Here is a 26,172-nt window from a genome sequence, read left to right as displayed (position 1 = left end):
ATACAATAAACATAAGATAAAAAATGACTAGTTACAAAAATGCCTTTTTTTCTCTATTTTTTTTTTGTGCAATTGCAGTACAGTAATCAGTTATGTGTAACAATTAGTGAACTGAAGGAATAATATAATAAAAGTTGCCGACAATGGAATGACACATTTTAGTCATGCAATCTCAGTCTCGATTCAGTCGATTTACATATATTTTATACAACTTGCCAATTCGTTATTCAAAAATACAATGCCAGGGTCTAGCATACTGCAGACAATGCCAGAGCTTTGGGTGTTGCAGACAATGCCAGAGTCTAGGGTGATGTAAACAATCACAGGGCCTAGTGAGCTGTAGACAATGCCAGGGTCCAGGGTGCCACAGACAATGCCAAAACCTAGTGTGCTGCAGACAATGCCAGGCCCAGGATCTAGGGTGCCACAGACAATATCAAGGTACAGGATGCCACAGACAATGCCAAGTTCTAGGGTGTCACAGACAATGCCAAGGTCTAGGGTGCTGCAGACTCCTCTTGTGGTTACTTCCGCTACACACACCAAACATCCATGTAATTATTGGAAAGACAAATCACACAGCAGTATCGACACATCTAAATCTATCCTCCTTTTATTGTAGTGGACCCAATACATTCCACATTCACAATAACTATGCTAATAAGGAATGCCTCTACAAGATAATACAGATATTTAGTGTAAACATACTTGGAACGGTTCATAGTATGGTCCAGTGGGTATACAATAATAAGGTATAGCAAGTGAAGTCCGAACACGCAAGGCTGTTCTACAACTTACAACAGTAATAATGATAAATCACACAGGAATCACATTAACGTGATTTATATCAATGAGAAAATAGTGGCATAGTACGCGACTTGGCATTGCCTTGGTTGTAGGTTCGCACCCACCTCACTGCCCAAGTGGATTTTCTCAATAATGATAATGATTTTGTATTCATAAGAATGTGTGTACAAAGAACATAAGATGAAGGGACAATTGTAGGTACAGAGGTTACACATGCAAGTATGAAGTAAACACTTAATACTAAAAGAAAAGTAAACGAGCATATGTGAGACTGTTCAAGAAATATAACAATATATTGGTGATACTTAATGATGACAGGCAAAGACTATGTATATACAACAGAAGTAGTTTATTTTGAACCCTGGAGAAAAGGAGGGTACAGATACAGTTCTAACTCCATTAAAATGGCTGGGTTGCCCCTTAACTCCTCTCAGAACAGGAGGGATAGAATTATCAGGGGTTGTTGTTGTTTTAGATTTAGCTACTCAGAACAAAATGTCCATGTAGCACGGGCTATGGTGAGCCCGTAAATAGCATGTGATTAGGGAAAATCACACGTTGAAATTTCCCCTGAAATCACATATCAGGGGAAAGCACCAAGCCTATATAGCACTTGGAAGGGGCCAAGATAAGGCTGGGACGTGGGGAAGGAATGATGCCCAACCACTTGGATGGTCGGGGATTGAACGCCGACCTGCATGAAGAGAGACCGGCGCTCTACCATCCAGCCCATGTGGTTGGACAATCAGCCCAAGTGGTTGGTCTCCTGTCTCAGAACAGGAAACAAAAGTTTATGACATCTTGCTACTAAAATACAAATATGGTGCTATTACATAATTATGCAGTATTTTAATTGTTACTAAACATTTGACATACAGTACATCATAGTGATAATATGGTATACGCTAGCACATTATTGCAGTAATGTTTAAAACACATCCATATTATTACAAAAGTCTAAATCTCTATATAACATGTTCTGAGAATGAGAATTGTAAACATAATACATATTTACCACCTAAAAACCACCTAATTATCGCAGGGGACTTTAATATTGACCTCTGCGAGCCTGAACACCCCACTGCTGTTAGCTTCCTCAACTGTATGAATTCCTGCTTCCTCATACCCTTAATCACTAGACCTACTAGAATCACTGATAGCACTGCCACGACGCTCGATCACATCTGGACAAACATAACCTCTCCGCTTACTTCAGGTATATTCACCGATAGCACTACAGATCATTACCCCACATTTCTCTTAACTAACATTAGCAAACCACCTCTTGAGTCAAGAGTGATACGTTTTAGACTACACAATGAAACTGCTATAGACAATTTTATAACTGCTGCTGATAATGTCAACTGGGAGTCCGAGTTAGGTAACATAGTGGACATCAACCTTGCAGTACAATCTTTTCTTCAAAAAACTCTTAGCCTTTATAATACCCACTGTCCTATGCTTACAAAACAAGTCACAACCAAAAGGCTTAACAATCCCTGGCTTACAAAGGGAATACTTAAATCTATTAATAAAAAACATGACCTTGAGAAGAAGTATAGGTTAGGAATTGTCTCCAAAGAATTCTCAAAGAATTACTCATTATTGCTGTCTAAGATAATTAGACGAGCCAAAACTAAATACTACGAAGATAAATTTACCCAAATAAAGAGCAACATTAAACAAACTTGGAGAACAATTTCTCAAATATTGGGATCAAAGAAGTCTTTAAATAACAAACCGACTCTCCTGACTAATAACGATGGTCAGCTTTCAGCCTCTGATTCTGCTACTGAGTTCAATAGGTTCTTCTCTTCCATTGGTTCATCCCTTGCAAATGATATTCCATCTTCCAGTACAGACATTAATGACTATCTTTCAGGTAACTATCCACAGTCTCTGTACCTAAAGCCTATTAATTCCACTGACGTCAATGAGATAATCCTTTCCCTTAAAACCAAGTCTGGTGCCCTTGAGGAGATACCAACTTTAATTTACAAAAAAGCCTCCAGATCTTTAGCCCCTGCTATTGCTTTGCTCTTCAACAAGTCACTTGAACTCCAAACCTTCCCAGATATTCTAAAAAAAGCGAGAGTAACGCCTGTCCACAAATGTGGTAATCTCACAGATGTTAACAACTACAGACCTATATCTATCCTGCCAAACTTGTCAAAAATTTTTGAAAAACTAATCTATAAGCAGCTTTACTCATATCTAGCCAAACTCAATATACTTAGCCCTTGCCAATATGGCTTCAGACCCAAAAAAAGCACTAACGATGCACTTATTAGTATGCTTAACTCGATTCATACAGCTCTTGATAAAAATGAGTTCCCTGTTGGGTTGTTTGTGGACCTGCGTAAAGCTTTTGACACTGTCAACCACCAAAACCTTCTTCTTAAATTACATCATTATGGAGTCAGAGGACACTCCCTACAATACCTCAAATCCTACCTTACTGACAGGCTCCAATATGTTTCTGTGAATAATACAATTTCTCCCACCCTACCCATCAACATTGGTGTTCCCCAGGGCAGCATACTTGGCCCTCTCCTCTTTCTCATCTACATTAATGACCTTCCAAATGCCTCCCAACACCTCAAACCAATTCTATTTGCTGACGACACAACCTTCATTTACTCCAGTCCTGATCCCCTTGCTCTAAATGCCACAGTAAATACTGAGCTAAATAAAGTCCATCTGTGGCTAACTGCCAACAAACTCACCCTTAACATTGACAAAACCTTTTATATTCTGTTTGGCAATAAATCCTCTAATCAAATAAATCTCAAAATAAACAATACCCAAATTTGTAACAAATTAGATGGCAAATTCCTTGGCATTCTCATTGACCACAAGCTTAATTTCCAGGGACACATTCTAAACATATCAAAAAAAGTTTCAAAAACTGTGGGCATTCTTTCTAAGATCAGATATTATGTACCTCGCCCTGCCCTGGTGACTCTCTATTACTCCCTTATCTATCCATATCTCAACTATGGTATTTGTGCTTGGGGCTCTACTACCCAAAATCACTTACGTCCTCTAATTACTCAACACAAAGCTGCTATTAGGACAATATCCAATTCTGGCCCCAGACATCACTCGGTACCCCTACTTAAATCTCTGAATATGTTAGACATTAAGTCACTGCACATTCTCTCATGTGTATTATACATATATAAAACGCTAAACTATAATGCCAATCCTGATCTCAAAAGCTTCATAGAAGGTTGTATCAGAACCCATGAGCATCACACCAGAAATAAATACAGTTTTGATATTCCTAGAGTACGACTTAATCAAACTAGAAATGCTCTACAAATCAAGGGGCCCAGAATGTGGAATGACCTTCCCAACCATGTTAAAGACTGTACCTCTCTCAACCAGTTTAAGTTAAAAGCGAAGCTATACCTAATAAATTCCCTGTAACCTACCTTACCCTTCTTTTGTCAACCAATGTCTGTTTTTTTTCTTTAAAGAGCGCTGTTTGTCGACATAATTGTATTTGTGCTGCTTTTTCATCTATGTTTTCATTTCTTGTTTTCATTCTACTCATTATGTTCAATTAGTATTAAGCTTGTCATTTAAGTTTATCATGCCCGAAACGCTTTGCGTAATAGAGGCTTTAGGCATTGTATGTACTAGCTATACCTATAAGTTAAACAATCCTTGTAAATATTTATTGTATGTATGTACCTTACCTAAATAAAATTGTATTGTATAAAATTGTATTGTATTGTATTGTATTGTATTGTATTTAAACAATGTTTCTAGGATCTCAGAGAACATTTACAATTGCTTTAAATATAGAATTGCACAAAGTTCTGTAGTTCAAAACACTGTGTCACAGAACACACTACCAATATTAGATCTATAATCACAGGAAACTGTGCCTCAATAAAACAATCAAAGGAGGAACCTATATATTAAAAATGTTTTTTATCAAATATTTCTTGTACTGTCTCCACACTTCCCTCAAGAAGTGCACTTGAACAATAGGTTAATAGTTTATCAGATGAGTATATAACAATTAAGAACTAGGGTTTATCGAGATTTTTTTAAGTGAAATATATCATATTTTATAATAATAACAAACTTGATGGGAAAAAATACAGTGATCCATCTCCTCAGAAGACAACTATTTATATTTACCGTAACAAGAACTTCCTTCCAAATCAAGAGCACTGAACACACATTTGACTTAATCGTATGTTGGCGTTTACATACACATTTGTTAATATCACTGAGCAATGTCATATAACCTATGTATATACAATATTATCACTAAGTACATGACATTTACACTCAACAAAAATGTTTTTAGATGGCAATTTTCCAGATTATAAACTTTCTTGTTTGGAATTTATCTGGAACAAAAATTTCTGGGCAATTATTGAGATCCCAAATAGGAAATGTGATCCCTGTATCCAGTTTGTCTCGGCCCGAGAGGCCATGTTTTTTAGGTCAGCTGCCACATAGCTGGTCACCGAGTCAGCAATATTTGGTCAAAATCAAAAGGTCTTATGTTCGATGCCTATGGCAGAACATAAAATGTTTAGGCATGTTTCCTTTCACCTGATGCCATTGTTTACTTAGCATTTAATAGGTCCCTAGGAATTAGTCAGCTGTTGTGGGTTGCATCCTGAAGTAGGTCAGTAGTTGCATGGCTGAGGGTAGGGAACCAATGGCGTGCATGCTGAACATAATACACTTGAGTATTTTGTTGTCATGCATACACAGTTATTGGTCGCCTAAACAAAGTTCTTTAAAGAGTGCTTTCAAGCATTTTATTTTCTCCGTTTGCACTTGAGAACTTGTTAGGAAATTATCGCTATTTGATCACATGCTTTCAAAAAGGCTACCCACCTGACCTAAGGGGGGGGAACCTTGATAAGCTTAAAAGGCTTTCTGTCTCCAACAGTGAGAAATAGGAAACATCTCTTTAATATGGCAGCTAATCAACCATCCATCCATTCATAGTCATTATTCTATTTCCCATTCCTTGAGGTTATCTTGAGATGATTTCGGGGCTTTAGTGTCCCCGCGGCCCGGTCCTCAACCAGGCCTCCACCCTCAGGAAGCAGCCAGTGACAGCTGACTAACACCCAGGTACCTATTTTACTGCTAGGTAACAGGGGCATAGGGTGAAGGAAACTCTGCCTATTATTTCTCGCCGGCGCCCAGGATCGAACCCGGGACCACAGGATCACAAGTCCAGCGTGCTGTCCGCTCGGCCGACCGGCTCATGTACATAATGAGGGAGGGGGAAAAGCATCAGTTGGAGAATAAGCTGAATGAAAGTAGGTTATATATATATATATATATATATATATATATATATATATATATATATATATATATATATATATATATATATATATATATATATATATATATATATATATATATATATATATATATATATATATATATATATATATATATATATATATATATATATATATATATATATATATATATATATATATATATATATATATATATATATATATATATATATATATATATATATATATATATATATATATATATATATATATATATATATATATATATATATATATATATATATATATATATATATATATATATATATATATATATATATATATATATATATATATATATATATATATATATATATATATATATATATATATATATATATATATATATATATATATATATATATATATATATATATATATATATATATATATATATATATATATATATATATATATATATATATATATATATATATATATATATATATATATATATATATATATATATATATATATATATATATATATATATATATATATATATATATATATATATATATATATATATATATATATATATATATATATATATATATATATACATACATTATATATATACATTATATATATACATTATATATATACATTATATATATACATTATATATATACATTATATATATACATAATTCCTCTCTTGTAGGTACACTGAACTTGACCCTCACAAGGCAGAGGAGTTCCCACACTCTCAAAGGAGTTCCCAGGAGAATTTACACACATATTATGCTTATTATACTTTTGGCCAGTTTAGTGAATGATATAACAAAAAATACCAGTCTAACAGGTTGGCTATTTGTTTAATTATCAAATTACATCTTACTAACCTAAGAAAATGTTCTCCCAAGAAAATATAATGCTTAAAGATGGTGGCTTTAGATTGTATTGATGTGTTGATTTCTAAACATATGTACTCGTGTGCACATATCTCACCACACTATTTACCATTCCATTATCTTTTCAATGGAGTTGAATAAACTTTCCTTTACGAACATTATTCCTAAGAATTCAGTGCAGATAGAAATCCAACGGTAAAACGATAATAAATTTTGTGCCAAAACACATTCAGTGCAGTGCACTTGCGGGACCAAAGAGCCAAACTCAACCCGGGCAAGCACAATTAGATGAGTACATGGCCAAAAACCAAATATACAAAACTCACATAACTCTTCAAAAAATTCTGTTCAGATACTCTCCCTAAGGTAACCTGCTTTCAACAGTAAATTTACAACGATTTGTAATATTTTGTAGAATTACACTTGACTAAAATAATGAGTCTGATTGCTCAAAGGAACTCGGCCACGAACAAGAAAACTCCAGAAATTCTTGACTTTTTCTCTGTGTGTTGGTTTCGTCAGGGGGTTTCCTAGCTTAAGGCGGCACAAAGTTGTCTGCTGAGACCCTATAACCTGAAATTGGTTGCTGGAAAAATGAAAAAAAATATATATTATACCTGGCATAACAATTGGACGAGTTACTCACATACAGTATAAAACAAAATTTCAAAGTTATATCTGGCTCAACAAAATGGAATGCATTTTTTTTATATATGGACACATCTGCATCAAATATGGCTGCATGTTCACAAACATCTAATAATAATAATAATAATAATCTCTAGTTCTCAGCTAAATAATTAAGTTTGGTATTCGTAAAGAATTTAGAGCTTAAAAGCAATAAATATATCACTGTCACCAAATTGTTTCAAAGAATTAAACAGATTGAATAACATGTCAAATGATCCGTCAAGTATCATGCGAGAGAAAACCTACCAGCAAGAATTTTTTTTCTTAAATACACAGTTGTGTTTGATTAAACTAAGCCATGTCATATAATATTACCTGGATTAGAGAGAATGCAGACATTGAGTATTGGTATTAGGTAGATTCATTTAATGAATTAAAGTGAATACAGACTTTAACCTTTTGGTCGCTAAGGGTCTTAATGGCTTCAATACCCACAGGCGCAAAAAAAAAAAAAAATCTTTCATCTTATAGTGTTGTGTTCTCTGATCATGGGAAAATAAATTAAAAATTGTAGGTGGCATATTTTTGGCGCAATAGACTGGGAAAGTGTGGCAAAAGAGAGGCATTGACAGAGCAGTCGCCAGACGAGGTTTGCTCCGCCCGAGCTGTCAGGCGGGGATTGCCATAAAGATATTATTACCTAATTATTTCAATGTCTCTGATTTATTTTTTCTTTGTTTTCTTGCAGTAATATTATTCAATAGAGTGTATTGTGATATATTTATATATTAAAATGTGCGAACCATCGCTGTACTCAAAATTATTGTGTTCATTTTAGTGATTCAAATATTATGTTCATATAACAATAAACAAATAGTTTTGCTGTTATTACACTATATACACATGTTATATATACGTATCTGCATGTTTTGTTCACCATAATGAACCACTAAGTTGGTATTGTGAGTCAAAAAGAAACGAAGAGTGGCCGTCACTCACCAGCCAGCCAGCCACTCGCCACCACTCTCTCACTCACCTCCTCACTCGCTAACATACTCCTCCCACCATACTGTTTTTGCTTTTATTCACTATACACAGACGTTAAATATAAGTATCTACATGTTTTGTTCACCATAACTGTACATCTAAGCTTGTATGGTGAGTAAGGGCAATAAGACATAGCTACTCACACAGTCAGCTGGTGTGAAATATTATATCTGGAGTCGCTCGTCACTCGGGGTTCCACTGTACTTTGTGCTATCTTCATCAAACATATATTTCTCTTATCATCCCACTTTGCAAGGATTTGCAAGCACCTGTAGTTTACATGTTTTCCTGATACTGTACCTCAAAACTTGGCTTGACAAATTCTAAACCTCTCAATCTTCGAGTCCTTGTTTAAGTAATTCGTGCTGGTTTCAATTTTGAGATACAACACTAGTATTAGCCAGGCTATGTGGAACATAACATGGTATGCTTAAATGCTTACAACCTGCATTTTGTGCATTGTTTCATTGTTTTTTTAATGCTTTTACCATGATTTGTTTTTGAAGTACAATGATGACTTGGGATGTCAAAATTGTTCTTTGTATCACAAAATGTGTAGGACATAGGTACGAACAGATGTATTCATGCATTAATATATGCATATTATTATTTTTTATGGATAAAACATACTGTTTTTGCTGTTACTACACTGCTTTACACAGACACACACGTTATACATAACTATCTACATTTTTATGCACCATAACAAACCACTAAGCAGTTCTACTGTGTGTGGCAATCTCATAATCCATGCACAACATGTGCCGCATGCCAGTCAGATGCCAACGGAACCTGACACAGCAAAATGCTCCCAATATACTATGCACGTTGCTAACTCTAGCCACAACACTGCTATTATCATCAGAATCCTGGTCACTAAATCCTGAATTTTCCACAAGTATATTTGATATAAAGGAACATGAGGTTTGTTTCAAGATGCAGAGATGCAATGATGAAATGATGCAACACACTGCAGCTGTGTGCGATAGATGACCACCTTGTGCTGTGAACACCACAACCAACATTGGGTTCATTGCTATTTGTACCTTATACATAATTTTCATCACAGTCAGGATCTTCTAAGACACATCAGTAAATAGTCAGTTACCAACCACTTGGACAGTCAGAGATTGAACACCGACCTGCATGAAGCGAGGCTGTTGCTCTACCATCCAGTCCAAGTGGTTGGACAGCTTGAGGGATGTTCTCAGCAACTATCCATAAGGTATCATACAGTGGACGAGTTAATCAACATTCTTTTGATAAAACTTTCTAAACCATGAAACTTATACGAACAGAAAATAGCTATACAAGATATTTGTTTATAAAGTAATAAATACGTTATATTTTGCATGCAAAATAACAACTTACTTTAAAAGATGAATGGCCCATAGCAAGGAAACTCCATTGCATATCATCATGAGGAAGGTCCACATATCTTCATCCATTAGATACCAAAAATGTGCTGCCAACTGGTCAACCCAGTCCCCCTGAGTAGCCTGGGGTATAGTAACTCTGTAGGCTGCTTCCAAAAATCCAACCATGAGAACCATGTTCGACATTATAAATACCACAAAATGCCAGTGATTATTTGCGGCAATGCAAGTGTTGAGAAAGAGACAGTGGTGGTCTGTTTGATGGTGGCATTCCACACATAGGCGACAGTGGTGTGAGAATGGGGGCGAGGCCAACTGACACTCAGAACAATATCCCCGTACCACTCCCTCGCCCACACCTCGCAGCACTTCCTGTAGAGGGCCCTCAGCTCGAACTATCCCAGGGTCACCTGGAAAAATTTAAAATCATGTATAGAATAAATTATTTTATTATGCCCATTCCCACTTTCATGGGGTGGGCAGGCATCAACCTCTACAAGACAAGAGAGCAGTATCAGTAAAGGTTACAGATATTAAAAAAACAGCATTGAATGTAATGAAACGCCATTTTCTGGGTGAGACCCAGAGGCTCCCTGAAGCTATCCAAACTAACATGTGCCATATTAGTTTGGTGTCATCAGTCCTGGGAGTTCTGTGCCTACCGGAGACCAGACCCAGAACCTGATCCACTCAGAGAGGCGCAGGGAGCAATGGCCATATGAGCACTCTACATTTAGAAAATGTCATTTCTGTTGTCGACCAGGGAAAGCACCCATAAAGGTAGGCGAAACAATACAAGCCCTTTACTGGTGAAAATTGCAACCTACATCTGAACAGAGCCAAAGAACTCCCTCCCCCCCCCAAAAAAAAAGAAAACAAACAAACAAGCAAGTCAACATCAAACTAGCAGGCCTGCTCGTTAGCACCCCCCTCCCCAGTGAGAGGGGAGGGGGAGCCCGCTCACCCCACCAGTTCGTTGCTTGGTGTCAACAAGTCTCCTCTGGCCTCGCTTTATTGACCGACTTTTGTTTATGTGGCTTTATCAGCTTTGTATGGTGTGGTGGCCAGGTGTTCTCTGGTATGCTGGGTTGCATGTGCCTAGGGTTCCCCCTTCCCTAGCTGCCCAGTAAGTACCACCCTTGCGTTCTAGGGTTATCTTCCCTGAGACGTTCAGGTCTCACTCCCATTTGAGGGCTTCATCGCTTGGCATTGTTCTCTCCCTTTGGGTACGTTGGGGGTCTCGGGCTTCCCGTCTTGCCCTGGGTAGCGAGTGGGATTTTGCTGGGTGGAGCGCACTGCGGCTGGCGCAGCCTGCATACAGCAGTGGCTGACGGTTCTCTCTGGTGACCGGTTTGTTTGTGTGTTTCGTTTTGGGAGTTTTTGTTTTGATTTGTTTTGGATGTATTCACTTACTTTTGATGGAGGTGGTCTGCCTAGCTTCCCAAAGTGGGATTTGACGATATGGCTGAAGGAATACAAGAATGAAACTACCTTGGTTCCTTTGCCAAGGTGAAGAGTACTCGGTATTGGTCAATGGATAAATTTCCAGGAAGCCTAATACAACTTCCAAAGTGTTCACCCTGGTGACATAACAATTAATAGGTCCTACCTACCTGATTAGAAAATGTATTCATACCTGTGACCAGTTTATAGAAGATGATGACATGGAAAAGCGCCGTACTCCACATTATGAGCGAAACGATAATTGGTTCATGTCGATGAGCGTCAATCCCGATAAAGTAGCATGCCATTGTGGATAAAAGTCCTCCTCCATATGCTCCTAAGTATATAGGATTGGGCCACCTGGAAAGTCATACATTTATTAAAACTATCACCATCATTATCCTATTTACTATTAAAATAGGGTGCAAAGGTATTTGCTCGATGAAAATAGGAGACTAAAATAGAAAACATTTAAGCTTCTCCAAGTGGCATCCATACATTTACAAAACAACCATACTGTCCTTAACTTATAGTAAGAAATCCTCCTCAAGGCTCCTACTGATTTTCTCATCGATACATCATGTTCATGTGATTTCTTAATGCATTACCTAAAAGTACTTGCAGGGGAGGAGCGTTGTCTCTTTTTACATACAGTACATTTATCAATAACAATCAGCACCACCTCTCATCACCATACTGTGTTGTATATATGTGGCAGCATCACTGACAATCAGAACCACCACTCATATAATAATTGAAACATTCTTCAATTACAGTTTATAATAAATCTAGTGTTGAATGTACCGAAATGCCTCTTTCTGGAGGAACTGTAGTGGCTGTCAAGTTGAGATTGCTCCATTCTAAGCAGTTACATCAGTCACAGAAGTTGTGTTTGGCCTACTGGGGACTAGAGCTGGAACCTGGACCCCTCATACACGAGCATAGAGCGAGTGACAAATCACAAATCAGAAATAGCTTTACAGACAACTGGAAGGTTCACAGAAAACAAAGAAATAAAAAACTTCATATGTGAAGATCTAAGAAAAGTGTGAACTAGCAAAATACATCACTGGGCCAACCTTCTGATAAATGGGGAGCTGCGAAAAAATGCCTGGGTTCGAACACCTAGTAAACAGCACCTGAAACCAAGGAACCGGGACATACCATCTGCAAGAATGTTGGACATCCTTGAACGTAAACCCAGCAGAACTCGAAGTGTCCAGCTCCAAAGGGCAAAGGATAGAAGCAAACCTTCCCTCCACAGTTGATGCAATGAACCACAGGGTAACAGTCTGAATGGAGCTGGTGCACAGAAGAATCAAAGTCCTTCCCAGAGATGAGGCGTCCATGAAGACGTTGAGCAAGAGCACAGGAATGCGCCAGAGAACCGAACACCAAAAATCCTGAAGAAGCTGGTGATGCACTAGCCAGCTAAGGGTCAATGCAGCCCACACTCGATTGTGGTGGTAGTGAAAGGGGCTGAACCTAAGATACCAGAATGGCCACCAAAGCAACACTTTGCGCTGAGGGAAAACTATGCAGGCAAAGTTAAGACTCCAGCACAAACATTCAATAAACTGTCGAGCCACCCAGGGCCACATCAATACCAACAGATGGCAGTGCTGCAGCCAGGCCAAGCACAAGCTGCTTTACTTTCCTACCACCCACCATCCCAATGACTACCCATCAGTAGCAGCAGACATGCACTCTACGAACTTATCGTAGTGAGTGCAGACTCCTTGGGTCAAGATAAAATAAGCCAGGCCATAGACACGCGGGAAAACCCCAGAACCTGATCGTAACTAGTCAAATAGAAACCCTAGGCACTGGGGGCCTCTCACAAGCAGAACAGACAGGAAATGCAGTGAAAACAATCTGACTATGATTTGCAATCATAGTGCACCATACAAACAATCATGTGCAGAACCCTTGTGCATCCCTAGTACAACAAAAAGAAGGCCCCCCAGTCATGGGCCCAAACAGAGGAATAAAAAATTTTGTGATTAGCCTAAGACAAGGCTCTCCACCCCCAGTGACCAGGCCTGTCAGGGGCAAACTCTTAAACACACCAGAGAAGATAACTCAGACTATGCAAGGGCAGTGTTAGTGGACAGCCAAGGAAGAAAACCCTGAGTGCATGCAACCCAAAATACAACAAGAGCCAATCCCACACATGATCACCACATTCAAGATTCTCAGGGAATCGACAGGGTTGATAAAGACAGGCTATTTAACACAAGGGGCACACGCACTAGGGGACACAGGTGGAAACTGAGTGCCCAAATGAGCCACAGAGATATTAGAAAGAACTTTTTTAGTGTCAGAGTGGTTGACAAATGGAATGCATTAGGAAGTGATGTGGTGGAGGCTGACTCCATACACAGTTTCAAGTGTAGATATGATAGAGCCCAATAGGCTCAGGAACCTGTACACCTGTTGATTGACGGTTGAGAGGCGGGACCAAAGAGCCAGAGCTCAACCCCCGCAAGCACAACTAGGTGAGTACACAACAATCCAAATTAAAAAATGCAGTGAACACTAAAGTAAGGAACAATACAACAACCAAATGGTACCTGTAGAACAAACATATCCAAGAATGGCCAGCATTTAGCTTGTAACGACGGGGCTTGCCCACAACTGGCAGACAAGAGCACTACAGGCAGAATTATTGTCTGTCACAACAGTAACAGAACTGTGATGGAAAGCTGGCTGGGGGCTGGGACCAAGCTCCCTGGTAGTGGCAATTGGTATTAACACGTTTTGAGCTAGTTTAAATGAATCCCTTGTTCTGTGTGAATTATTTGGATGGGAGTTATTTGACAGTTTCAAGGCTTCATTTTCTGTGAACCCTCCAGTTGTCTGTAAAACTTTGCTGACTTTCTGGAGGTTTTTCTAGTGACACGGCGAATAGTCTTTCGCTTCCTGAGGCTCTATGAGGGGATGCAAAGTTCTGGCTATGGTCCCTGGTAGGATAAACAAAACTTCTGTGAATGATGAGACATTTTATTATGGAGCAATCTCAGCAAGATGGCTTTCGGGAGTCACCAGGGCTCCCCAAGAAATGTATATGCAAAAAAATCTTTTCAGTGCAAATGAATGCTTGTTAATACACAATGCTATACTATACTTTGTTGACCAGACCACACACTAGAAGGTGAAGGGACGACGACGTTTCGGTCCATCCTGGACCATTCTCAAGTCGATTGTGTTCTACTATACTATACTCTCCAGTGTTCAATGCTAACATTTTATGTCTTAAGTTCTTCCTCAATATCTCTAGTGCAGAACATAACAAGTTCTGATGTTTGACATACCTGATGGGGTGCTTCATGCGATGTTGTTGTCTTGCCAGTACCGTGAGAGCTACAATGAACACGGGCAGTCCAACCATCCACTGGTGATGTGGCATGGCAAACATAGACAGCAACTGAAATTAATTGATGTAATACTATATGCCCTACTAATCAATTTAAAACAAAGTTCAAACTGAATAAAGGATGTAAGTTATGAACAAATCCACAAGGGCCGTGACGAGGATTCGAACCTACGTCCAAGAGCATCCCAGACGCTGCCTTAATCGACCGAGCTACAACATGGTCAAAAGAGTTGAAATCAGAAGTTCTACTGAACATACTCGGATCCTGCAGCCTCTCTGAGACACAAACCAGGGTTTTACACAACTCCCCCATGCACTCGAACTATGTCAATAGGCTCGAGTGCATGGGGGGAGTTGTGTAAAACCCTGGTTTGTGTCTCAAAGAGGCTGCAGGACCCAAGTAAGTTCAGTAAAACTTCTGGTTTCAACTCTTTTGATCATGTTGTAGCTCTGTCGATTAAGGCAGTGTCTGGGATGCTTTCGGACGTATGTTCGAATGCTCATCACAGCCCGTGTGGATGTGTTCATTTGATGCATCACGCTATGGGATTTCTGTGTGTAATGTAAGTTATAAAATGTTCAAGCAGATTCGAAGTCTGTACTACATATTATGCATACTCCAAGATTTTCCGGTGTAATTAACAACTTATCAATGTTGATTGTAGATCATGCATATAACATTCATAACTGGAAATACTTGCAATTCCAATATAAAAAATAGTCACTGGAGTTAACAACTGAATCAACCAAGGCCATCGAGGAGATTCCACTGCACTGCTGCGCTCATACTGTCTCGTCCATCGGTCCAGCCACTTACGACAGTCTGGGGAGCTGATAAAGACAAAATATTAGTTTGCTCCTACTTAGAAAATAAGAAGCATGTACTAGCTGATTAGTGGTACTATATTACACATTTTTGGTGGGATTTTCTTCGTTAGGTGATCTAGGCTTCCCTGTTCCTTGCACCTCTTTAGAGAGAGGAGGCAAAGTTTTGACCTCTGTTGCCAGTAGGCTTACAATGACTCACAAGGACCTAGTGTGGATTGCATTGGGAAGAGTTTACCAGTTAGCAAGCACCTTGAAGCCACTAAAAACTCATCACAAATAGGCATTTCATTATGTTCAATGCTGGTTTCTTACGTTATACTGTAGCATACTTTTAATGGTAAAAGATGGAACTTTGGTTTTGGTGGAAATTCTATGTTCTGCATTTTATTTTCAAGAAGGGGAAGAAACAACCAGCACTGACTTATGAACCATCAATTTCTGGGCAAGCTCCAGTGGATTCCTGAAGCTATTATCTCTGATAGTGTGTCATTCTACTAGGTCCCATTGGCCAAAGTTATATGGCCTATCGGGGACCAGAGCCAGAACCTGGCCCCACTCAAAAGAGGAGCAGGGATCAGTGGCAGTTACATATTAAATTATTCATTTATGCCACCACCAAGGAAGACTCCCAGAAAGTCAGCAAAACAAAACAAACCACTGCTACATTCAAATGAGACCAAAGCCTTAAGAAACAGCTATAGAACTTCCACAACAATGTAAACAAATTATTAAAATTTAATGAAACTAGTGGCTGCTCATTCACCCCTCATTTGGGAGCGAGGAGGGAAGCAGCCAGGGATCGGCCAGCTGCTCCACCTTCAGTTCAACGATGATGACAACCTGGAGAGAGGAAGGGAGTCAGGAAGTCACCAGAGCTCACCTGGAAAGAGACATTTCATTACATTCAATGCGGGTTTTCTGGGAGGAGTCCCCCTTGTGGCTTCCTGTGAAGGTAACTATCCATGGAGAAGAAAAAGAGGGACTCACCAGGAGGGGAAACCACAGGCAGTCAAGATGAGGATGAGACATGAGGGCCAAGAGACATAACCCAATGTAATATGGGGCAAAATAAGACCTGGGAACATTAACTGAATCCCAGCTGCCAGAACCCTTTTAGATCTCCAAAATTCCCATGCCCACATACCAGCCCAGGAGATGTTGGTAAAAACTGCTGCAAGAGCAGTGTATGTACAAATATCGTGGGCACAAGGGTGCTAACCCCGGCCTAATCAACCATCAATAACCAAAGGACCCATCCAGAAATCTGCCAACTTATTCTTCGCTAGAAGAGGAGGGCAAGATTGCAAATAAACATAGTACCCACCAGGGCAAAAAGAACAAAACCCACATATCTGGAGAAAAGCATGAAGTTCCTTGACTACAAACAAAGGTGAGTGCCAACATGAAAATCACTTTAGAAAACGAGTCCTAGACTGAAGGGGAAACCGGAAACTGTGGAGAAGAAAGAAAGGCGAGAACATGGTCCATGGACTAATAAGGCTCAGGCAGCACATGAGCATGCCAGAAGTGAAACAATGTGCAAAACAGTTTTCAAAACAACACTAGGAAACATCAATACCAAACACAAGAAGCAGTAGCTCCACCAGTGCCGAACGATACAAGGTGACAGTATTCACCACGAGATGCCAACCAAGAAATGAAAGCACCACATATACAGAGGCAGAAGAATGACAATAAAGGGAAAAAGCACCAAGAAACCTCATACTGCTGCCAAAAATACAAATGCAGGTGGGGACACCATGAAATCAGCCATCTATTTACCATTGAGATGGCAGTAAAGATGCATCTGAAAGATCAGATGGGAAGAGCCAAGGAGAAGCTCGAACCAGTGGGGTACAACACTGTTCCAATATTCTGAAAGAGGCAGAGCTGCAGAGAAACACCTGGATTCAACAGTTCCCACATGCTCACTAGCAGTTCCCACACATGCTCACTAACAGTCCCCACACATGCTCACTAAGTCCCTACACATGCTCACTAACAGCTACCAAACACGCTCACTGACATTGAAGTGGAGGCATGAGCAACTTGAGCAGGCGTAAGACCCGCTGTGTTGGGAGTCGTGAGGAGCTGCTCAGAACCCGGGTAGATTATTGTCCAGCAAACACCCGACACTCCTCCGGTGGCTGCCGAGTGAAGCACTGTGTTGCCCTCAACGTCCACTTTTGTACGAGTAACTCTGTATATTAAAATAAAATTAGATTTGTTACAGAGAACATTTGAGTTCATTTCCAAGTGCTTGGCCCTACCCTTCAACTACAGTTACTGTACTATGCATTCTACTATTATAGTACTACATTGTACTATTACAGTAACACATTTTACTATTACAGTATTGTACTATATGACAGTTCTGTACAGTATTGCATTATTACAGTACTGTACTGCATTATTACATTCCAGAGCTTATACTATTACAGTACTTCTATTACACAGACAAATCCCACTAGCATGATATATATCAATGAGAAAGACGACTGGAGCTCTGAGGCGACTCCAACCCGCGACCAGGAGAATCCCCACCACTGACGCTAACCCCTGCACCACCCTGACCTGCACGTTCACCTCAGAGCTCCAGTTGATTCTCTCATTACAGTACTGTATTGTGTTATTACAGTTTTGTACTGTACCATTACAATATTGAACTACTGTATTACAGTTTTGTACTATTACAGTTCTGCATTAAACTATTAGTGCTGTATTAAACTATTACAACTCTGTAATATATTTATTGTACTATTATAATACAATAAATATATAGTACTAGCCTTGGTTTCCAGCACTGCTGGCTCAGTGTCTGAACTTGGGCATTTTTCCATGGCTCCACCTCTTCCCTTAGATTGGCAGAGCAGTGTACTTTGATGATTCAACTTTTTCCTCTGCTCCACACATCAGGAGTTCCTACACATGTCTAATGCCAATTGTATCACTGTCAGGTCTGTCCTGTCCTTTTTTGTCCCGATTGTTTCTCGATCAGCATCCCATGCCAAATAATGTTGCCTCTTATAGTTTGGAGTTGGAATAGTTGCTGCTGCTGCTGCTGCTGCTTGCCTTCGGTGTCAACACTTTACATCTTCATTTCGAAAGTTGTCTTGAGTGGTTTTTCACCTCTGGCCTGCTCATACTCCTGAGATATCCTGGTCTTTTAGCCAGGTTTTTGTCTTTTCTCCTCTTTATATTTTCTCCTATTTTATTCCCCTATGAAGGGAAACTTGATTTACAGTTCCCCTTCAGCTCGTGATATTTTTCTCAAGGCTGTTTTCTTTCAAGCTCTCATTTCCATCTATAGGGTTGGGAAGCTTCAAGCTCTTCTCAGGAGGCCGGGGTTCTGTTCCTTTGGCCTGGATGGTTGAATTGTTCCTTTGCAGCCTTCTCCTTTTCTGGTGAAGAACGAGCCTGCGAATTTCTAGAGGGGTCTTTGGTAGTTGATACTTTGGTTGGTATGGCTGGGGAATGCATCATTTGTTGTGTATAGTGGCAGCTCTTCCCTGCTACCTGTGTGCCACCAGTTCTGTCTCTGTGGATACCATGGTGGTTGACCCAGTTTCCTTGGTTCCATGTTCCAAGGCTCACATTTCTCAGGTTGTCTGCAGTGTCATTAAGTCTAGTTATCCTGTGGCCTACTCTCAGGCCCATGATGCTCGCAAATACATGACTTTGGCCGCCATCTTCTCCAATATGTCCAGGGATAATATTTGGGCTCACTGGCTTTAGTGTTTTAATAGAGTTGTGGCAGCCCAGTATTTAGTTATTGTTCTTGGTCCCAGTCAGCCATGTTTTGCTTTAGGCCTTGTCTCTAAGCGTTGCTTTACTTCATCCTAGTGTCTGCTGCCTCTCCTCCTTCCTGTTAAATCCCATGTTTGTTCTCTGTGGTTAGTTACTTTCAGGAAGCCACTGGGGGACATCCTGCAGAAACCCAGCATTGAATGTAATGAAATACCTTTTTCTAGAGGAGCCCCAGTGGCTCCCTAATTACCCCCCAACTTCCACCTCCAGGTTCACTGGTTCATTGTGGGTTGCTCTCAGCTCCAGAATTGAAATGGAGAGTCGATGGAGAGCTGGGGCAGGAATGCCTCGTGGTAGTAATCTGTACTAACGAGTTTCAGACTAGTTTGGGTGAATCCCCTGATCTGTGTGAATCATCTGCAGAGTTCTTGGGTGGTTTTGAGGCTTTGTCTGTGAACCCTCCACTTGTCTGCATTTTCTGGAGACTTTTTCTGGTGGGGTGACGGATTGTCACGCACTCCATGCACCTCTGGGGGGAGCGCTCAGGTTCTGGCTCTGGTGCCAAGTAGGCTAAAAAAGAACTCTCGCAACTGATGTAACACAAAATATATATAGAGGCGTATACACTAAAATAATACAAGACACAAAAATACATGCAACTAACTTTTTACTCTGGACAAGATACTGTACAAGGCCAAGATGTCCACAGGCAGCAGCAATATGGAGGGGAGTGGAGCCACGATTATCCTCAGCTTCTAAGTTCACCTCACAAACTTCTGCCAAATACTGTACAAGCACCCTAGAAGAAAAATTCACACGAAATTATGGCATTCTTACAGGTGAAGATACATACGTTATATTATCATTACTCTGTTTCCCATTTTCACTGAGTGGGTAGGTATCAGCCTAGAAACAAAAGGGAAACAATATCGGGAAAGAAAACAACAGATATTACCTACAATTTACATGTACAATTGTTATTACTCGATTTACCTGAGGGCCACTAACCCTAGTGGCCCTCGGTTATATCGTGCACTCTTCATTATCACTAAAGAACAAGCACAAACACACTTCAGGAATGATCTGAAGCAGCACTCCACTCTTTCATAATACCAGGCTTCTCTCCTTACCAAATCCCATACATGGTCAACTCTCAATCCTTTCTTCCTCACACTCACTCACTCTCTAAGTCAGCTTATCTTCTTTCAGGCCGTCCTTTCCTCTTGCTACCCTCAAACACTCTCTTCACCATTTTATTATAATTAATTTGTTCAACATGCCCTAACTAGATATTATTACTGTTACAATAATTGATTTGTCATGTTCATACAGCACCATAATCTTGCATCAGTATATTAAGAGTCAGCACTTCCACTTCTTCATGCTTCATGACAAATTCAGAAAAAGCACTATTAAAGCCCGTATTAACATACATTGAGCCAGCAATTGCAGCACAATGCGCAGCTACTTTTCCAGTGCCATCCACAACCATGGGATCTCCTCCGTGTTTCAAAAGTGTCACAACCACGTTGAGTAGTCCTCTACAGCATGCTATGTGTACAGCAGTCTCACCTGAAATAATAATAAGACTGAGTGCATATGAGAACCAAATTTTTTAGCAGGCCACTTGGTTCCTTCATAAAGAAAGATCCTTCTTGGCTCAAATGGGTCAGAACATGCATACTCACAAGAAGTTGATAATCTGCACTGAACCAACAGGAATCGATTCAAAATGTCTGTAGGGTCATTCTGCTTTGAGCATAACACATTTCGAGGTAATTTGAGTGAATCCCTTGTTCTGTGGGAATTATCACTCACTTCCTGCACCTCTGTGACAGGAGGCATCAGGTTCTGGCTCTGGTCTCTAGTAGGCCAGACAGAACTGCAACTGATGAGCCCTATAAGTATATAGCAATCGCAGCAAGACAGCTTCAGGGAGTCATGGGAGGCTACCCCCCAGAAAGAACACACAGAATAAAAGAAGCACCTCTTTCAATTTTGACTTATACCTGACTGAGCTCTGAGGTTGGGGTCAGCACCATACTGCAGCAGTAGTCTCACTACTGGGAGGTTCCCAACCATCACCGCTTTCTGTAGTGCTGTCCTCCCATCATACCCTGAAACACACGGCGCAGAATTTAGTGATGCATATTTCATAGACTGTTCCCAACTCCACTTAAATTCCAGCAGGTAAATGCCAAGTAATGATTCTGATTCCTTGAGGTTAGAATAATAACTTAGTTTATATACCCAGTAAAGTATTTCTGGCTTCTTTCCTAGACATCTTTCTTTGTCTGATCAATTTATATATTTCTTGTAATGGATTTGAACAAGATTGAATAACCAGTGTCTACTTAACAGTACTTGATAAGAAATGAACTACAGTATATTTTAGTATGAGTGCATAAGAAAATTCAGGAAATAGGGAAATATTCCGTGTAATTTCTAGATTATCAACGTAGTTTGTGAAGCATCAGTTATGTATCGTTAGTGCGGAGATGTGGTTGTTAACATTATGCTTAGATTTTTGTAACACAAGTTTTCATATATAGGTACTGTAATTGTCTATCTAGTGTTTCAGTCACATTATAGATGAAAGTTTTAAAGGTCTCACTGATAGGGGGGCCAGAAAATAGACAGTTAAAGGACTTCGTGCCCTAAAATGACACCACTTAATACACACAGAAACACAATAGCGTGATATATCAAATGAACAAATCCACAAGGGGCTTGATGAGGGTTCAAACTTACGCCTGTGCATAAATTCGAACCCTCATCACGGCCCTTGTGGATTTGTTCATATGACACTACTTACCTGTTGAGTCAACAACTGTAGGGTTTTGTTTGATGGTTGCTTCTAAAGAGGGAGTTGGTAGTGACAGTGCAAGATCAGCAAAATTATTAAGGACACTGGCTGTCATGGCAGCCATTGTGCACACCAACGGCCCTGGAATTATGGTAAGCAGTTTACATCTATTCAATTAAATAATATATTATTTACATTAATAATACAATATTATTTATTGAACAGTAATAATTACTGTACTAAAAAAAATAATAATTCAAAAAGCTAAATAATTACTTTTTAAAACAAAAAATTTTAACGTGATCTCTACAGCTAGAAAATCATAAAACCCAGCATTGAACGCAATGAAATACATCTTTCTGGATAAGGCCAGAAAAAGCTCATTTAATGACACTGATGACACTGTCATTTGTGTCGCAGATTTGATTTAATTCACTGTGTAGGGGGGCCAGGAAACCAGAGAGTATTCATACACGTTTTGGCTTTTATCGAGGTACCCTCCCACCCAAGGCAGAATTACCGACCCCGCCCAGGATGCAACCCCACAACACGCTGACTAATTCCTGAGTACCTACTTTCTGCTAGGTTAATAGAGGCATTAAGTGAAAGGAAATGTGCCCAACCATTTCTGTCCAGCCTGAGTTTCGAACCCGGAATTGTCCATTGTGCATCAAGAACAAACCCAACTGGATAAGGGAATGAACGATAAGGGAACGAACCCTTATCTCCAGAAAAAATAAAAGAGCCTGAAGCTCCTCAACCCTACTGCTCACAGGATGGGTATGGGGTCTACCACTGCTCACAGGATGGTTATGGGGTCTACTACTGCTCACAGGATGGTTATGAGGTCTACTACTGCTCACAGGATAGGTATGGGGTCTACTACTGCTCACAGGATGGTTATGGGGTCTACTACTGCTCACAGGATGGGTATGAGGTCTACTACTTCTCACAGGATGGTTATGGGGTCTACGACTGCTCACAGGATGGTTATGGGGTCTACGACTGCTCACAGGATGGTTATGGGGTCTACGACTGCTCACAGGATGGGTATGAGGTCTACAAACTGCTCACAGGATGGGTATGAGGTCTACTACTGCTCACAGGATGGGTATAGGGTCTACTACGGCTGACAACAAACTGCCCTAGGGGCTCCAGCTTCGGAGTTTACCTCGAAGTTGCTAAAAGAAGGCACAGGGACTCCAAACCCGGAGACCACTGTGGTAGGGGCCAGAGAAGAACCACCCCAGCCGCCTGAAGCAGAGCTTGAGCCACACGAGCCCCAGGAGGTGGATAGGATCTACTACTGCTCACAGGAGGATACCTGGTTGATGGGGTTCTGGGAGTTCTTCTACTCCCCAAGCCCGGCCCGAGGCCAGGCTTGACTTGTGAGAGTTTGGTCCACCAACACAAGACAATTGGCCAGCGTATTTTGAGACCTACTTAACCTAGCTCAACCCAACCCAACCCAACCCAAACTCACCTAACCTAACCCACTTCAGCCCAATACATCTTACTCTAAGCTAATACAGCCTAGCATAACAATATACAGTTTTAACAAACAGAAATTGCACTTTGTCGAATCGTCTCGTGTACAAAACGACCATACCCCTCACAGGATAGGTATGGGGGTCTACTCCTGTTCACAGGATGGGTATGGGCTGCATAATTAACTAACCACATTCAAGCATGTTGAGAAAGCTCAGTTTCTATTTACAAGTACATATATCATTTGGTTTAGCTCTGTTAGCTTTGGTTAGCTGGAATTATATTGGGATGGGTGAAGGGGTGGTCATTTCGGGCACGAGATGATTCGCCAAAACAACTTTTTTTCTTTGTTAAAACCATATATATATTGTTATGTTAGGCTGTATTAGATTAGGTAAGGACGCTTCAACCTCAACAACTGGAGCGCAACGCCATGGTCTCCCGAGGCTGCAGGATACCTACATTAGCTTAGGTTAGGCTGTATTGGGCTCGGATGGGTTAGGTTAGTTTGGGGTTAGGCTAGGTTTGGGTTAAGTTAGGCTGGTTTTAGGTTGGGTTAAGCTAGTCTGGGTTGGGTTAGGCTAGGTTTGGGTTGGGTTAGGCTGGTTTGGATTGAGCTACGCGAATCTTGCGAGTCTTGTATACGACATAATTTGTATCCTATAGGGCGAGGGTAGGATCGGTTTTAGTACTCATACGCAAACTATCTTGGGGTACGATGCGACTTGTATCTCTGCAATTTGGACCTTAAGCAAAATAGTAGGCGGTCATATATTAGCCAAGCACTTTCCTTTGGTGATTACCTCAACTACCACACACACACACACACACATACCCTAGAGCTCCTCACACACACCCTAGAGCTCCTCACACACACACCATAGAGCTCCTCACACACACCATAGAGCTCCTCACACACACACCCTAGAGCTCCTCACACACACCATAGAGCTCCTCACACACACACCATAGAGCTCCTCACACACAGCATAGAGCTCCTCACACACACACCCTAGAGCTCCTCACACACACCATAGAGCTCCTCACACACACACCCTAGAGCTCCTCACACACACCCTAGAGCTCCTCACACACACCCTAGTGCTCCTCACAGCACCCTAGGACACGCAGCTGGGGATCATATCCCTCCCAACACACACAGACAATGAGTCAGTCCATGATAAGAAACATAGCGAGTTTGGAAGGCAGTTCCTAACGTCCTCAGCCCCTATACTGGAGAACTACTTAGTGGCAGTAATACAGACTTATGTATTATGGTGTATGGGGGGTTTTCTTTATATAATAAACTAATTTGTCAGCCCCATTAATACACACCTGGATAATAACAATATTTCTGCTGTCCCACATCCGCTGCTCTACCTTAACAGGTCACACAACAGGTAAATGTTCGTAGTCATTAAGACTTTAGCAGATTTTTTACCTCATTAGGTAAAGATCAAGACACCAAAGGTCATTGAAATGGTGATATACTTGTTCTTGGGTAAATTGAGGAGGGTAATTAGGTAGAGGTGGCCAGTGGTGAGAATAAAGCCCCTTCACTACACACAGCCGCAGTCACACTGGTTCACTCACGCCGGGGACCCAAGAGCCAAAGCTCAACCTACCCCCCCCCCCCCCCACAAGCACAACTAGGTAAGTACTTTGTTGATTTAAATCATTCCTTTTATACTCCCTGAGGCCATTATGTTCCTCTGTAACCCTTTCCACTACCGCCCACAAGATGGGTATGGGGTGCATAATAAATGAACTAAACTTATATACGTGGATTTACCCAAGGGTCACTAACACCACACTAGTGGCCTTGAGAACAGGATGCCGGCGGCTTGTCGATGGTCACATTTGCCCCGATTTGTTTTCAGCTGGATTTTAAAATTTTATACTTTTGAAATTTACAGCTTCGGCAGGTAGGCGGTTCCATGGGTTTATTTACCCGAGGGTCACTAATATACTAGTGGCCTCGATGAGAACAGGATGCCGGCGGCTTGTTGAAAGCCCCACCATCCCCCCATTTGCCCCAATTTGTTTTCAGTTGGATTTTAAAACTAATCAGTGTTGGTAATCTACAGCTTCGGCAGGTAGGCGGTTCCATGTATTTCTTTTTTACCCGATTTACTCAAGGGCCACTATCCCTAGTGGTCTCTACGAGGACAGGAAACAGTTTTGGCATTTAGGGCTTCGGCTGGAAGTAGTTGTTTAAGATTCAGCTACTAAGAACAAAAAATCTAAGTAGCACGGGCTATGGTGAGCCCGTAGAGGACTTACCTGGCACAGGAGCGGGGCTGTAACTTTTTCTTCGGCTGAAAGGCTGTTCCATGGGTTTATATCCCCGTGGGTGGGAAAAAAAGCAACTGTTTTCGGTCCTACATTGTGGCTGGAGCTTTAAACCGTTGCTCCTTGTT

General features: G+C 40.5%; 1 protein-coding gene across 2 annotated transcripts; it reads right to left on the bottom strand.

Moving 5' to 3' along the window:
- Positions 1-1,520: 1,520 nt before the first annotated feature.
- LOC123771908 (uncharacterized) lies at positions 1,521-25,343 on the bottom strand. 2 transcript variants are annotated; one of them, XM_045764691.2, is made up of 13 exons: positions 25,088-25,343; positions 22,274-22,405; positions 21,468-21,575; positions 20,892-21,030; positions 20,123-20,257; positions 17,738-17,911; positions 15,585-15,714; positions 14,822-14,934; positions 11,701-11,867; positions 10,060-10,474; positions 6,895-7,597; positions 4,574-5,748; positions 1,521-1,825 (listed from the first exon to the last, which is right to left on the bottom strand). In XM_045764691.2, exons 2-11 carry the CDS (start codon positions 22,386-22,388, stop codon positions 7,429-7,431), a joined length of 1,665 nt encoding a protein of 554 aa, XP_045620647.1. In that variant the 5' UTR covers positions 22,389-22,405; positions 25,088-25,343; the 3' UTR covers positions 1,521-1,825; positions 4,574-5,748; positions 6,895-7,428. The 2 variants fall into 2 exon arrangements, with proteins under 2 accessions (XP_045620647.1, XP_045620648.1); XM_045764692.2 differs by lacking the exon at positions 25,088-25,343 and adding an exon at positions 24,850-24,975.
- Positions 25,344-26,172: the final 829 nt, after the last annotated feature.

Source organism: Procambarus clarkii, chromosome 38, assembly GCF_040958095.1.
Source record: "Procambarus clarkii isolate CNS0578487 chromosome 38, FALCON_Pclarkii_2.0, whole genome shotgun sequence".
NCBI classification, from domain to species: domain Eukaryota; kingdom Metazoa; phylum Arthropoda; class Malacostraca; order Decapoda; family Cambaridae; genus Procambarus; species Procambarus clarkii.
Note: the sequence above shows the minus strand (reverse complement) of the source record. Positions and strands in the feature narration are given on the sequence as shown.